This window comes from Martes martes (genome assembly GCF_963455335.1).
Source record: "Martes martes genome assembly, chromosome: 4".
Taxonomy (NCBI): Eukaryota; Metazoa; Chordata; class Mammalia; order Carnivora; family Mustelidae; genus Martes; species Martes martes.
Genome location: NC_137891.1, coordinates 39255612 through 39270926, shown reverse-complemented (window position 1 = coordinate 39270926; position 15315 = coordinate 39255612). Strand labels below are relative to the sequence as shown.

Here is a 15315-nt window from a genome sequence, read left to right as displayed (position 1 = left end):
TAGGATCTAATTGCTTATCTCCATCAATCTAGAAAATGTCCTTCTTTGCATTGGTCCCAGTTCTCCCCCCCACTGACCACATTGTCTACAGGCCATATTCTTGCCACTTTGTGTCTTTGATATTGGACAGTTTTAGTTTTTGAAGGTGCTAATATACCTTTGAGTTAAAAGAAGAGATATGATAGCTTGGTTAGATTATATTCCCTAATGTGAGAGTTTCACCTAAAAGAAAATGGATGAAGGTACAGGACTAGTCAGATCTTCCCATGCAGCTTATTGCTTGGGAAGGCAAAAGCCTGAAGTGGTTGAAAGCATGGATTGGGCATGGACTTGGGCAGTAAGAGTCCCAGCTCTCCCATTTACTAATTGTGTATTATTGGGCAAATGACTTAATTTCAGGTGTAGAAATTAAATTCCCTTATTTGTAAAAGGGAAAGGCAATATTACTTGCTTTGCAGAATTAAATGGGGTAATGTTTCTAAATTTCTGAACAAATCTTAGCACAGTGTCCTATACAGTGCTGAGTGCCCAGCTTGCGCTGAGTGTTGGCCATCTTTAAAGTCACGTGGGCAGTGCTACAAATGCTGTACCACTATGTGATTTCTCTCATCTACTTCTTGCCTATATTACCCTACCTCCCAGTTCTATTTTTGAACCCAGTTCAAGTCTCTCTCTCTCCCTCTCTCTCTCTGGAGTAACTTCATTCTCCATCCAGCAAAATAATAACTTCATTTTTAAAAGATGAGTTTTTTTAGATGAATCCCAAGTGCCTACAGTGATGATGATAATAGCAATGGTGATAAGTATATGTGGGAATTTCTTACTCTCTTTGTCTTCTAGACTGTAAGTTCCATGAGTCCAAAGATCATGATAGGGCTCTTCAGTCCTAAATCCCTCAGTTTCTGGATGAGGGATAGTTGTTGAATGAATGAGTCTGATATTTTGAGTAGCTTTGATTATGCCATTTAATCCTTTTGATTTCTGCACAGTTAGTCCAAGTGAGTATTTGTGGATTTGTATGTTCACTTCTCCTATTACAGAATTTTGGTTTTTTCTTTTATAGAATTGAATTCTTAAATGTATGCTTGTATTTTGAAAGATGGACAGCAATGGCATGTTTTAATAAGTGTTAAATGTGGAAATTAAATATAAATAAGTTAGAGTATCACAGGAAATAATGTTCTTGAAGTGTTAGTGTCTGCATAGCAGGGGGGAAAAATCTAGTAGTTTGATTTTAAGGTTTAAGGACAGGGGTCCCTGGAAAAGTTCTGAGAATGGAGGCATCACTTTCCTTCCCACATTAAAGCACATAACTGCATGGATTTGGTTTCATTTCAGAATTGGAGTGTTCTCAGACACCGAACACACCCCTATAATCTCAGCCCTGGAAAGGCAGCAGATAAACCTGTGGAGTCTTTCTAAGATGACCGTCCACTGAGATCTGACGTAAATTTTGATAAGCTCCTGTAAATACTTTTAACAGACAATATAAAATTTCTTTCTTACCCTAATGACTTTTATGCATAAGATGTGACCCAGTGACCTGGAAAAGCAAAAGCTCCCTAAGGTCAAATAATCCATTACCTTGGGAGTGTAAGGTTCATAAATTTTGAAGCATTGAAATTTCATGCAAGCACTCCTGAGTTTGCTCTGAGTTTTCTTTTATCTGGAGAATACAAATGTGTCTCACACTTTCCATAACTGGGGAATGAAAATGTTTGAGATAAACAGCATGTCTCTTGGAAGGCCAAACACTTCTCTTGAGAAAATGCCAGTCCCATGTCCCTGTGGATGGGTTCAGTATATGCAGAGGCATCAGTTATAATATTCTAGCTCTAACAGAGATTCCAAGATTCCCGGCTCCTTCCATGTCCCCCACTTGCCCAAGCCCAGCCTTATTTCCAAGTCTTTACTTTCCCTTAGGCAAATGTAACTGGTAACTGATTTAATGTTTAAAATATTCTCCATCCAAAAATTCTTTTTATAGTTCTAATCTGTATCTGTCTTGTTACAGCTTATAGCAATTTCCATTAGGTGTGCTAATCTATTCATCAACAGATATGTATAGAGCCCTTTGATTTACCAGGAGCTATGTGTGGAAACCCAAAGCGGGAAGTACATTGTGACGAGTTGCCAAATGAGTGGAACAGAAAATAAAAGTTTTGAAGTTCAGAGGAAGAGGGAGAGAGTGGAACAGGAAGAATTGGAATTGGTTCTTAAAAGATGGTTGGGATATAGGTAAGTCAAGAGAAAAAGGAAGGTAGGATAAAGGGAATGAGGAAAAATACAGAGATGGGAAGAAAATGAAGAGACTAATTTACCTGGAACTGGGGCTTTGGAAAGGGGAGTGGTTAGAGGCAAGTCTGGAGGGGCATATTAGACCTAGTCTGTATAAAGCCTCAAATGCCATACTAATTAATGCCGATGGACTCTATGTTATAGACCACTGACCTCCAAAGCCAGGCACGCCATAAGATCATCATTTGGATACAGGAAAGTATTCTTTATAAAAAAAAAAAAAGATACATTTCACTAATATATGAAGTGTATTGACAATACTGTGCATGTGTCGTTTACACATAAATAGACATATGTGTTGATGCATGCTCAAATTGTGTTGCTGATAGTTACGCATGTTCAAAACAAGTTCAGAGGCAGACAAGTGCTGTAGATGATAAGGAGTGGGTAAAGATTTTCATGCAGCCAGTGACATGTGCAGAGCAGTATTGTAGAAAGGTGAAGCTGGGGGCAGTTTTACAGAGAGAACGAGAGAAGACAGTTGGCGATTGCAGTGATTCAAAGGGCTTAAAGTACTGCAGCCACAGCGCAGTGGGAATGGGAAGGAGGGGGCATCTTGATGGTCTTGTTCTTTCCGGGGTGAGATTTTCCTTTAGCAGGAACATTGGCTCATCCCTTGGGAGCCAAGAACGGAGCAGGGCTCCAGAAGATGAGGGGTTTGTTATTGTTCAAAACTGATTTCAAAAAAGGTATGGATATTCTCAAATGTGTTATGGCCTGAAAACCTAAACTTAAACCAAGAATAAAAATTATAGTTAATTATTGGTCAAAAACAAGTTTAGGTAAACTCATAACTAATTTAACTCATAACTATACATAAAGAACACCTTGAAAAATGAAGATAAAATCCATCCCCTGTAACCCTAACACTTGAAAGAGTTCCCAGAAGCAGCTTAATGAGGGCCCCCGCCTTATGCTGCACGTCTGCTGTTTGCCGTTGAAAGTGGATCCCAGAATTTCCTCATCTCAGCTACATGTTGGAGCTGTATTACTTTCTGATAATCCCTGATTCAAGTATAAACACATTCACTCTTCTCACACAGTACCGTCTTCACAAGAAATAAAATTCACCACACTGGTGAATGTGAATTTGTTAAGAGAAGGCTTGGTGCTTGTACTTGATTTACCATCGTTTTCTTAGATATTGTACTATGTGTTTAACTCTTCCCCACTGGATGTTTTTGCAGGGTAGAACTCTTAACAGAGATGTGATTCAGAGTTCAAGTCTATCATTAGCCAGACTTCTCAATTTCTCCTTGCAGATAAAAACACTCTAAATGATGATGGGGAAAAAGAAATAGTATGTTTAAAGATGCCAACTACATCAGACTTATGATCTCTACGTGATACTAACATAATCTTGGAAATACACTGATGAAAAAGCCCTACTATCAGACAATTTAAATAAGAAAAACAAATTCACATATTTTAACTCTAGTCAGGCTTCAGAAATAAACTTAACATTTGTCTCAATCAAGTTAAAAAATACTACAGATTGAGTGTGTGTGTGTGTGTGTGTGTGTGTGCGTGTGTGTGATCATGTGGCTGAAAATGAGTAGAATGTAGTATTGAAAATAGATATATTGACACATATCAAAACAAAGGAGATAGGAATAAAATTCCACAGTAAGTAGAAATGAATATTCTTACATACTGCCGGTGGGAATATAAAATGATAACATGTCTTTAGGACATCAGTGACATGTTTCAAGAGCCTTAAAAACATTACTATTTAGACTCAGTATTTCTTCCTTTAAGAACTTGTCCTGAGGTTATAAACCTTAAATGTCCAATAATAAGAGAATAGCTGAAACAATTAAGAATCGCTCTCTTGAAGATTATTAATTATAGTAGATAAAGGCCATATATGTCATGATTTTGAGTGGAAAAAGTATAAAACTACATATAAAATATCACTTTCATATGTATGTATGCACATATTTGCATACAAAATTTATAAGGAAGTATAGCAATAGGCTTAGAGGTTGTTTTTGTTTCCAATTTTTTATTGCTTTCCTTAGTTTTCAGCTTTGGGTTTGTTTTTTTTTTTGAGATTTTATTTATTTGTTTGAGAAGGAGAAAGAGAGGGGCACCTGTGCAGCTCTGTGAGTTAAAGCCTCTGCCTTCAGCTCGGGTCATGATCCCAGGGTCCTGGGATTGAGCCCCGCATCGGGCTCTCTGCTCAGCAGGGAGCCTGCTTCCCCCCCACCCCTGCCTGCCTCCCTGCCTACTTGTGATCTTTGTCTGTCAAATAAATAAATAAAATCTTAAAAAAAAAAAAAAAGGAGAAAAAGAGAAAGAAAGAGCATGCTTGTGGGGAGAGGCAGAGGGAGAGGGACAAGCAGACTGCCTGTTGAGCAGGGAGCCCAACATGGTGCTCAATCCCAGGACCCTGAGATCATGACCTGAGCTGAACTCAGACGCTTAACCAAGGTGCCACAGTTTTCAGTTTTAAAAAGAATATAAATTGTTTTTATAATCAGAAAAACTATCCAAGTAAAAAGTTAGGGAGAACTGTTGGGAGTTCAAAATACAAATAACTATAATTTAATATAGTTAGCTGATAGAAAGATTTCAGTTGACCATAATGTATTTATTTAAATGACTTGATCACCAAAAGCTGTTATACTAAATTTTGACTAAATCCATGCTGCAAAAGTAACTAAATATAATGGCAGCTGAAGCAAATGTTGAAGTTGAAGCACATCTAATTCTCTAGGCTACTGGGGTGGTTTCACCTGTGTTATTTGGGCTTTGCTTTCACAAAAAAGAATGTGTCTTACCAACTTCCTGAAATCAGGAGGCACTAATATGGTCTAGATTAAATGAAAAGGCAGTAGCTTTTATTTATACTTATATAAATGTATGTACGCTTTCATTTATTCATCCAGTCAGTCTGTTAGTAAACATTTATTCAGCACTTGTTAAATGTCAGGTCCTGGACCAGGATGAGGAAAAAAAGAAATGAGTAAGTCTCAGGAAATTAATGATCTATGGGGAGATCAACATTTAAGTGTGGCTGAAAATGAAAAAAGGGGAATATATGAAGTTCTACAGGAACATTGAGAAAGGAGTAGCCAACTTTGCCCTTGAGTTAGGGGAGCTTCCCCAGAGAAAATAATATTAGAGATGGGCTTTGATGAGTGAATAGGAGCTTGCCAAATGGAAAAAGTGAGGTGGCATTCCAGCGAGGAAGAAGAGGATATGCAAAGGACCAAAAATCTTGAGATAGCATGGCGTGTTTTCAGGGATGGATAGTAAATGTGATGTGACTGAAGCTTAGGATGAGAGGCAGAAGTGGGGGGTGAGAGTGGGAAACTGGGTTAGGGCCAGAAATAGCCTCACACACTGGTAGTCACAGTGTTTCTGCTTCAGCCATGATTAATCATGATTTTCCTGGCTAATAGAATCCTAATCATTGTAATGAGGTAGGACTCTTCCCTTTGAATTATGGAAATTACAACTGTTATATGACCTGTTCCACAAACACAGGTTATAAATATGATCACATGTCTTTAATCTCCTTTACAGTTAATCATTCAAGCCTCCATAGTCCTTATTAGCAAGAAGTCTATTATCTCCCCCTTGAGGTCCCTCCCATTGCTTCCAGATTGCTCATGCATCCTGGGACTTCACTCAGGCCAAATAGAATAGGTCAGTCCTCCCCCCACCACTGCCCCCAAAACCTGTAGCTCGATCCATCTGTGACTGCTCTTCCATCTGGCCACTGCCTGGCCCTGTTTGTACCCCTGAGTCCCAGTGGTGCTAATCTGGGGCAACAAGATGACAACTCTCTTTGTTTACATTCCCATCCTCAGCTATTAGTCCCTAAATCATAACCTCTGTTCCAGGGTAGCTGGATCTGGAGGAGCTTCCAAAGTTGGCCACATGCTAGGCTGAAGTTAGCCCTTCCCCTAGAACATTGGGTGACTGTGCCGAGCCCCGGTAATTGCCCAAACTCCTCCCTGCATCATGGTTACTTTATTGCAGTTGTTTCCAGGACTTTTTCTGTCTCAGGACCTTAGTCATTGTTGCTCTGACCCAACAGGTCTCTCACCCCCAGCCCCAATCCAAGGAGGCGAGAACACTAGGGCTTTCCTCCTAGAAGGACCTACACTCCTTTTACACACTGATTTGCTTCCTGCCCAGTGTCCAGGTTGTTCCTCCTGATGACTCAGAGGTAGCAGCTTACAAGATGGAGTATAAAAATCTATTTATTTTGGGGGTATTGAGTTTGGTAAATTCTTTATAGATTTTGGATACTAGTCCTTTATCTGATAAGACATTTGCAGATATTTTCTCCCATTCCATAGGTTGCCTTTGAGTTCTGTTGACTGTTTCCTTTGCTGTGCAAAAGCTTTTTATCTTGATGAAGTCCCAACAGTTCATTTTTGCTTTTGTTTCCCTTGTCTTTGGAGACATGTCTAGCACGAAGTTGCTCCAGCTGAGCTTGAAGAAGTTCCTGCTTGTGTTCTCCTCTAGGATTTTGATGTATTCCTGTCTCACATTGAGGTCTTTCATCCATTTTGAGTTTGTCTTTGTGTAGAGTATAAGAAAATCGTCCAATTTCATTCTTCTACATGTGGCTGTCCAGTTTTCCCAACACCATTTGTTGAAGAGACTGTCTTTTTTCCATTGGATATTCTTCCATGCTTTGTCAAAGATTAGTTGACTATAGACTTGAGGGTCTATTTCTGGGTTCCCTGTTCTGTTCCATTGATCTATGTGTCTGTTTTTTTTTGACAGTACCATACCATCTTGATGATTACAGCTTTGTAATAGAGCTTGGAGTCTGGAATTGTGCTGCCACCAGCTTTGGTTTTCTTTTTAAACATTCCTTTGGCTCTTGAGGGTCTTTTCTGGTTCCATACAAATTTTAGGATTGTTTGTTCCAGCCCTGTGAAAAATGCTTCTGGTATTTTGATAGGTATTGCACTGAATGTGTAGATTGCTTTGGGTAGCATAGACATTTTAACAATATTTGTTCTTCCAATTCATGAACATGGAATGTTTTTCACTTTCTTTGTGTCTTCCTCAGTATCTTTCAAAGTGTTCTGTAGTTTTCAGAATATAGAACTTTACCTCTTTAGTTAGGTTTATTCCTAGATGTCTTATGGGTTTTGGTGCATTTGTAAATGGGTGGAGGGATGGGATAATTGGGTGATGGGCATTAAGGAGGGCATTTGAAATAATGAGCACTGGGTATTGTATATGCAACCAATGAATCACTAAATTCTACCTCTGAATCTAATAATACAGTATATGCCAATTGAATTGAATTGAAATAATTTTTTTTGAAAATCCAATTTATTGCCCTGTCCCAGTGCCCCCCAAAAGTGCCTAGTTGCTGTATATGTACATAACTAAGATACCAAGCGATACTTCTAAGAACAAAAGATCTTCAAAGTGACTTTCTGTTCCTGCCTTAGTATCAAAAGAAGTAGTTACAGTTTATTGCACTAAAATAATTAATCTGTGTCCAACTGTGCCTCCTATTAAAAAAAACACAATAATAATGTGCTTATATACCATATGACAAATTATGTAACTTGTCCAAGGTAGAAATAAGTCTTGACCCCCAAATCCATGTGGTCAACAACTATACTACTGCCTCTTCTCATTCAATCTAGATGATAATATTTCATTGTTTATTCTATACCTCAGATATTACATTAATCAGGTTTATTGCAGGAATAGAAATCTCTAAGTATAGGCACTCTTCTGAACTATTGAAAAATGAGAGCTGGGCAACAAGTATATTTGTGAACTAGTGCATTTATATGGAAAATGAGTATACAATATTTACCGTAAGAGAAAGTTGTGTTTTCTCTGCAAAGTTAGGTCACAGAAGGGAGAGCAGTACTCACACCTAATTCTGGAGGGATTGAAACTGAACAGTAAATGAGCATTTGGGTCAGTACACATTGTTAACAAATAGCATTCGTTAGAATTCATGATTTGGGAAGGCTATCTACAAGGCTGGATTAATGTGAGTTTATTTTGTTTTGCCCCCTCGGTGCAAGTGTAGGACAATCAACTGACCTTTTCAGTTTATCAGTTTAATGAAAGTCACCTCTCAGCCTTCTCATCTTTAAGTTTGATAATAATGAAAAGTAAAGTCCAACCAGATTGTTTTGACCTTTATTCCTAGGTGCTGTTTTCCCATTAGCATTATTACTTTCCTCAATAAAATGAAAGCAAAATGCATGTATATCATATTTCATAAACAAGACAGAATTCTGACACATTATCAGCAGTTTGTGTTTTTTAAAGAGTAAAACCATATACTGTAGAAGGTGTGCTGCTCTATCTGGAGTTCTTAATAGAAATTCCAGGAGGGTGAGAGATCTCTGAAAAGTTTCTATACACCCAAAGGGGAACTGATTGCCCGGCTTCCAACAAAACCTCAATGAGACCCGACTCCTAGACAGCTGAGCCCAGAGTCTTCCCATCACCTCCATTTCTAAGACTTTCTTTCACGTGCTTGCTGGGAGCCAGTGCTGTGTAGCTGGAGTGAGAGCCAGGGCTGTGAGTCAGGAGCACTCCTGAGCTAGTCGTTTACCCCAGGCCGCCTCCAAAATGAAATCCCTACGTCGGGCCTCCTATCACTGAGTTGTGTTGCGATCGGTGATTTTGCTTTATTATGGTTGTTGCTATTTTAAATACTTAGAATTCCTTCTTTCTTTTAAATCTAGTTTGCATTTGAGATAAACAATAAATTATACCATTTAAGATGATAAATATAGATATTCTTACATCAGCTTGATTCAGTTTTCAGATTTATTCAGCCCTTTGACTTTATTCAGAAACTAACAATTCTGGGTGGCCTTCAGTTTTAAAAAGTGAGGAACCTGTTCCAATTTACTTGGATTGGGATATGCTCTTTGTTGGGATAAGGACGCATTCTATACTGAAAGAGGTGGTGTGCATTTTTCTACAAAGTTAGATGAAATCTGTACTTTTCCCTTGGCTGAGTACACACTCTGAATAAACAAAGATATTCTCCGGTTCGTAAGGATAAGGAATGAGGATGATGCCTCTTTCCTGGCTCTCCCACAAGATCTCCCTGGTGATTACTGGCACAGACTGAGAAGTTGTGTGGGATGATATAGAAAGAAGCTAACTAACAATTCTTGAAAACCTACTACGTGCCAGGGACTGTGCTTAATATATATTTGCCTTCGTCTCATTTAATTTTCTTAACAATCCCATAAGGCAGGGCGCCTGGTGGCTCCATGGGTTAAGCGTCTGCCTTTGGTTCAGGTCATGATCCCGGGGTCCTAGGATTGAGCCCCGCATCCTGCTCTCTGCTCAGCGAGAAGCCTACTTCTCCCTTTCCCTCAGCCCTTCCCCTCCCCCATACTCACTCACTCTCTTTCTCAAATAAATAATAAAATAGTCTTTAAAAAAAAAAAATCCCACAAGGCAATGACCATTTTCTTTATTGTAGAGATGAAGAAATTGAGGCCCAGGGAGATGCGGCAACAGCCCCAAGTCACAGAGCCAGAAGGGCAGAGCAGGGAATCAAATAACACTTCCCTAAATTCATGGCCAACCTCTTTCTGTGCCCCACACTGCCCGTCTGCAGACTTGGGTGGCTGGGGGGACCCAAACTCCACACTAGAATGAGGGTCTGGTCTTTGAATGAATTCCCATGCATTCGTCTTAGATTTAGAGACTACCAGAATGTCAGAGTAGAGATGTCGGAGACCAGCCAAGTGTTTGCTTAACCACTGCTTTCCTAACCTCTTTTGTTGGCCCTTCACCTTGAACGTGGAGCAGGCTCTGGTGTTTCGTGCTGACGGGGACTGAGCTTCTTTCTCAAGACCTTGAGGCTCCATTTGTCTTTTTTAAAGACAGCTATGCTGTTGTTCGGAGGCCTTAGCATTCCTCATTTCAAGCTGATTACTTCTTTATTATCCTAATATAGCATTATTGGCCATCTGGCTGATTTGAAATGTGAAGGAGACTCATCCTGGACAATAATAATTTGCAGGTGGAGCCCCAAATTTATAGGGATATTCAGGGTGTTTGCTTTTAAAAACTGATTTTTTCCCCTAACCTGTGCTAACTAACTGTACCTATGTCCTTATTGAGAGAATTCCATCATTTTAATAATTTGGCATTGTTTTGCTGGTAAGTGCGGAGACACGGTAAAAAGGAAGTGTATTTTTTTCCTTTTTATGGACTAAAAAATGTTCAGCATTTTCATTTGCAGTACTTTATCCTTTCTTATTTTGTCTGTGTTGCAAGCAAAATGTCGTTTGATTTAAATCGGCATTAAGTACATTTCTTTTAGATAAGCCAAAGGTTGTGATTTTTTTTAGATCTATTGAGTAGACTTCTTCCCGCAACAAGTTTGTGCTGTGCGTGTGAGCAGCTAGTTTGACTCTGGAGCAGGTTGTGGGTGCTTCAGGATTCTTTGTCAGCAGGCACTGAAATGCCTGTGAAAGAACTTCCTGTCTGAGAGTTTAAATGTCAATCACATGCCAAGCACAGAATTGTCTTCTGTACATTATCACACCTCATTTAATCCTCACAATGATACTATGAAATAGTTACGCAATAGGTATATAATATTCTCTCTGCTTTTCAGATAAGGCGGCTGAATTTCAGGTAGATCAGTTTCCCAGTGGTTACACAGCTAGTGCCTAATGATTGCAGGGCTCACCAGCTCTGTCTGCCTTTTTTTTTTTTTTTTTAAGATTTTATTTATTTGAGAGAGGGAGAAATCGACTCCCTGCTGAGCAGGAAGCCTGACATGGGGGCTCAATCCCAGGACCCAGGAATCTTGACCTGAGCCAAAGGCAGACACTTAACGACTGAGCCACCCAGGCGCCCCTGTCTGCCTTTTTTAACTATAACAGCTTGCCTGGGAGTGAGCCAGCTGAAGAGTTTTAGGAGATGAGGCTGGGAAAGTGATAGAAGGCTTTGAATTTTATTCCAAGTGACATTCCAAGCTTTGGATTCATTTATTCATTCAATACCTATTTATTGGGTTCCTAATATGTGCCAAACAGGCTGGGCACTAGGGGGATCACAGGGGACCAAGAAGCATAAACCCCTGCCTTCTAGAAGCTTATAATCTGTCTATGGGAGGTTTTGAACAAAGAAATGAGGCAGTCCGGTTTCACTCTTACAGGGGTCCTCTGGCTGCCGGGGTGAGAGACTGGTGCAGAGAGAGCAGTTAGGGGGTGATAGCAGCCCAGGGAGAAGATAGTGGTACCACAGTGCTAGCAGAGGTGAGAAGCTGGGTTCTAGGTGGACTTAGGAGAAAGCGTCAGTGGGATTTTCTGAACAATTCGATATAGAAATTTCTTGCCCAGGCTTTAATGGGAACGCAGGTCTGCCCACAGCCTAAAGCGGTGCTCTTTTAATGATGGTAAAATGCTCACATACAAAGTGGCTTCACAACAATACTCAATTTAATGGGAAATGTAGCTCCTGTTCAGCACCCTAGCTCTGGGCTTATGAAAGGAGAACCCTTGTTGGTGCCGGGAGGAGGCAGGCTCCATTCCCCAGGAGCCTTCCCATCCGCACTACAGTTGACCAACCTGTTCCCTTGAAGGCCACATGCCCAGGTGGCCATCCTCTTGTGCTTACATGTGAGGTTTGTAGTGGGTCCCTCTCAGAGCCACTTGGAGTCCTTCCCTGTGACTCCCTGCCCTGAGGCAGGAGGTTGGAGTCTCTTACTAAGATTCAAGCTTCTTGTTTTTCTGTCATTGTTATTTCTCTGAAACAACATCATAAGGTCCAAATCAGAACAGGTTTTAATTCCTGGTCGCAAAATGGGACTTCCAGCATATTGTGTTCCCATTTTCTTAAGTTTGAGAAATAGACTTCCTTTCATTTAACTTCTACTGAGCAGACATAGTCACTCAAAAATGGTTCTAGACGTGCCAGATCTGCCAACAACTTTAATAACTTCCAAGATACAAATTTGTATTTCCCAAGTCAATGAAAATGGCACCAAGCTGTTTGTGAAATGAGAAGGTAAGTAAAATGTCATCTGCGTTCCATCTGTTTTCATTGACCTTAAGTGAATAACCTTGTATTTCCAAATAGTAGAGGAGAAGGACCATGGTTAGCCATAACATTGCCTCAGCTTCACAGCCGTGACCTCACCAAGGATAGCATGGGCAGCTAGCTATCCTTGTGGATTGAGACTAAGAAGCAAGCCCCTACACACCTTACCTGGAAGTAGAGCCAGATGATCAGTTTCTGTTAATCATTGCAAGACCCCCTGATCTGCCTGGACTCCTGCTAATGGCATCTTCTATACGCAATCTAACATTCCACCGACCTTGGCCATCCGCTGGGTCCTGCTGGGCAGGTTGTCAGTTCAGGATGTGATTAGAGGCTCTCACTTCCTGGCCTGCAGGCAGCATTTGCACAACCCCTTTCTCCATTAACCTGCCCTGGAGATCAGCCCTGAGGGCGCTGCTTTGCTGTGTCAGCCACACTCTGCATCGGGCAGCAGCCGCATCAGCAAGAGATGAATATGTGTGCCTCTGATGTCCTTGTGCCTCCAGAATGCAGATGAGGGGCCTTGCCATTTTTTAAAAAATTTAAAATCAACTGAATGATCACTTCTTTTAATTATTTTTCCCAGGGCTGCGACCGAAGAGGACTCTGCGTTTGGTGCTCTGGACTGCCGAGGAACAAGGTGGAATCGGGGGCTTCCAGTATTACCAGTTACACAAGGTGAGAAAGTAGCCGTGGGTTGCCGGGCAATTTGCATGTGCAGTATTAGTGTGAATAAACCCACAGCATCCCTGCTTCCTTCCCCCAGTTGTCCTGAAGACTCTCGACAATACTTTTGGGTCGGCTGGCCCCAGCCAACACCCCTTGCAAAAGCCTTCTTCACAGGGCCCCACAGCAGAGAATGCGCTGGTGAACTGAGGGTGTGGAGCTGGGGGCTTCTCTGTTTCGACATCGGTCTGTGACCTGAGAAAAATCCCAGCTGTCATGCCGCCATTTTCTTAAAGTCTCTCTTGTTCTGCTTTACTCTTATGTGCTAGGTAAGCATTCCCTCTCCCCACGGAGCCCTTGCCCATACTTTAATGCCCGAAATTGTCTAGGAAGCACTGGTATTTGAGAACCAAGTCCTGGGGCCTCGGGTCATTGATAATGGCGGTGGAATGGCAGCAGCTCAGACCGGGCCATGTGGAGGACGGCTTCGCTTGTCACTGACTTTAGGAAGACCACAGTGAAGCTTGAGGCAAGAAGGTGATGGTGGAAGATCACGATTAGAAATCCAAGGCCACATTTAAGACCGGGGACAGGGAGATTAATGCTAACACCCCCCCCCCCACCCCCCTTGAGAGAGGACAAAGTGTACAAGCTCAGAGATACTCTGGAGCAAATGAAATGTTAGTTCAAGAGGAGTTCCCAAATCAGTGGGTGCGCTGCTGAGCAGTGATGGGTGGGCGGAGTAGAAGGGTCTGGTTTGCTGCTGCTAGAGTGTTTATCCTGCGTGTCAGATTAGAAGGAACAGATCTGCAAGCTTCCAATATCAAAATCAGGGAGAGGCTTGTTTTTTTTGAATTGTGTTTATAGCCTTTTGGATCGTTTACCGAGTCAGTCTCTATTACCCTGTTTTAGTTAGAGCTTAAGAGTAACGAGCTCAGAGGCATGAATTTGACCACAGAATATAGTTATACTCTGTACAAAGGAAAACTGTGCTTTATGCTCAACTCTTCTACCTCTTCAGTTCTTTTGGCCTCAAGTGATCCTGGGGAATAAGACTATTCCAGCTAAGTGTCCTGTGGTGGGTGGGTCAGTAGCATCTAGAACATCAGAGGAGAGCTAATCTAGATTCAGCAACCTTCATTTAAAATTTCCGACCTCCTACTATGCTTCATAGTAGGCAATAGGCTTAGTGTTGGTAAACAATTCACCCTGACCTCACCGAGGCTCCAAGCTAGAGAAGGACACCAACTGATGAACTTCAATTATGCTACAATGTGTGAAGTGTTCTGATAACGTATTGACGGCAGAGATGGGAAGCTCGCCTAACCTGGCCTGGGAGAGCAGTCAGGATAGGCTACAAGGAAGAAATGACATTGAAGCAGAGACTTGAGGAATGAATAGAAGTAAGGTAAGGAAAAGGAGTTGGCAGGGAATTGGGTAGGGGGAACAGTATGTGCAAAGGCTGGAGGTAAGGCGAGCACAGCACCCTGAGGAAACTAAAGGGGTTCAGAGTGGCTGGTACACAGAATGCAAGCTGCAGAGCATAGAAGGTAAACAAGAGCCTGAAAAAAAAGAATATATACATCATGTTTAGAAGTTTGTGCTTCATCTTGAGACAACAAGAGTTAACTAAGTTATTTTTAAGGAGGAGCTTTTAGATTCTATACATCTCGGACTCTATATAAAACAGAACACCTGAGAACTGTTTTGAAGCACATTTATGCTCGATTTTATACTCTACTCTGAGGGGAAAAAAATGGATTTAAGTTGCAGTGAATCTGGCTTGAACTTTCCTCAACCACTGAAATTCCTTAGATCTGAAGAAAGGTTTATTCCTCTGTAAGGTTTCGCTGTAGCCTACTAAAATACATGAATGAAAACAGAAATTACTGTATTCTAAGCTTTTAGGGGGTTGGCAGAGGAATATATACATATACATTTTTTCCAGAGGATGTGCAGTCACATTAACAGAACTGGTTTATCTTGACAATATCCATGTTGCCTCTATACAAGAATCTGTATATTGGTGGCTGGTCTGCTTTGCATTTTCAGGAATGGAAAGAAATTCCAGAAAGAGAACCATAGGCTTTTTACTTTTAGATAGCTCTTTATCTCACCTTCAAAAAAACATTCTGCATGTTTTATATGGTAGAGTCAAATTCAAAGGACTTATTCTGTATTCTGATGATTAACATACTAAATGAGGCACTGTTAAGAGCGTCATCATTTCTGGAGCAGCTGAGTTTAAGTAAATATAATAAGCAAGGGCCAACCCAAGGAGGACAAATAAGATTGTCTTTAAACTTCTCTATAGCATTTTTAATG

The 15315-nt window shown here is 40.9% G+C and overlaps 1 protein-coding gene across 5 annotated transcripts in view; it reads left to right on the top strand.

The window, feature by feature from the left end:
- CPQ (carboxypeptidase Q) overlaps window positions 1-15315 on the top strand; it is a 465885-nt gene that overhangs the window by 345956 nt on the left and 104614 nt on the right. For all 5 annotated transcript variants that reach the window (XM_080803182.1, XM_080803179.1, XM_080803183.1 and 2 more), the window contains exon 6: window positions 12911-13002. In XM_080803182.1, the coding sequence (XP_080659308.1) occupies window positions 12911-13002 (92 nt within the window). The remainder of the gene's footprint in view (window positions 1-12910; window positions 13003-15315) is intronic.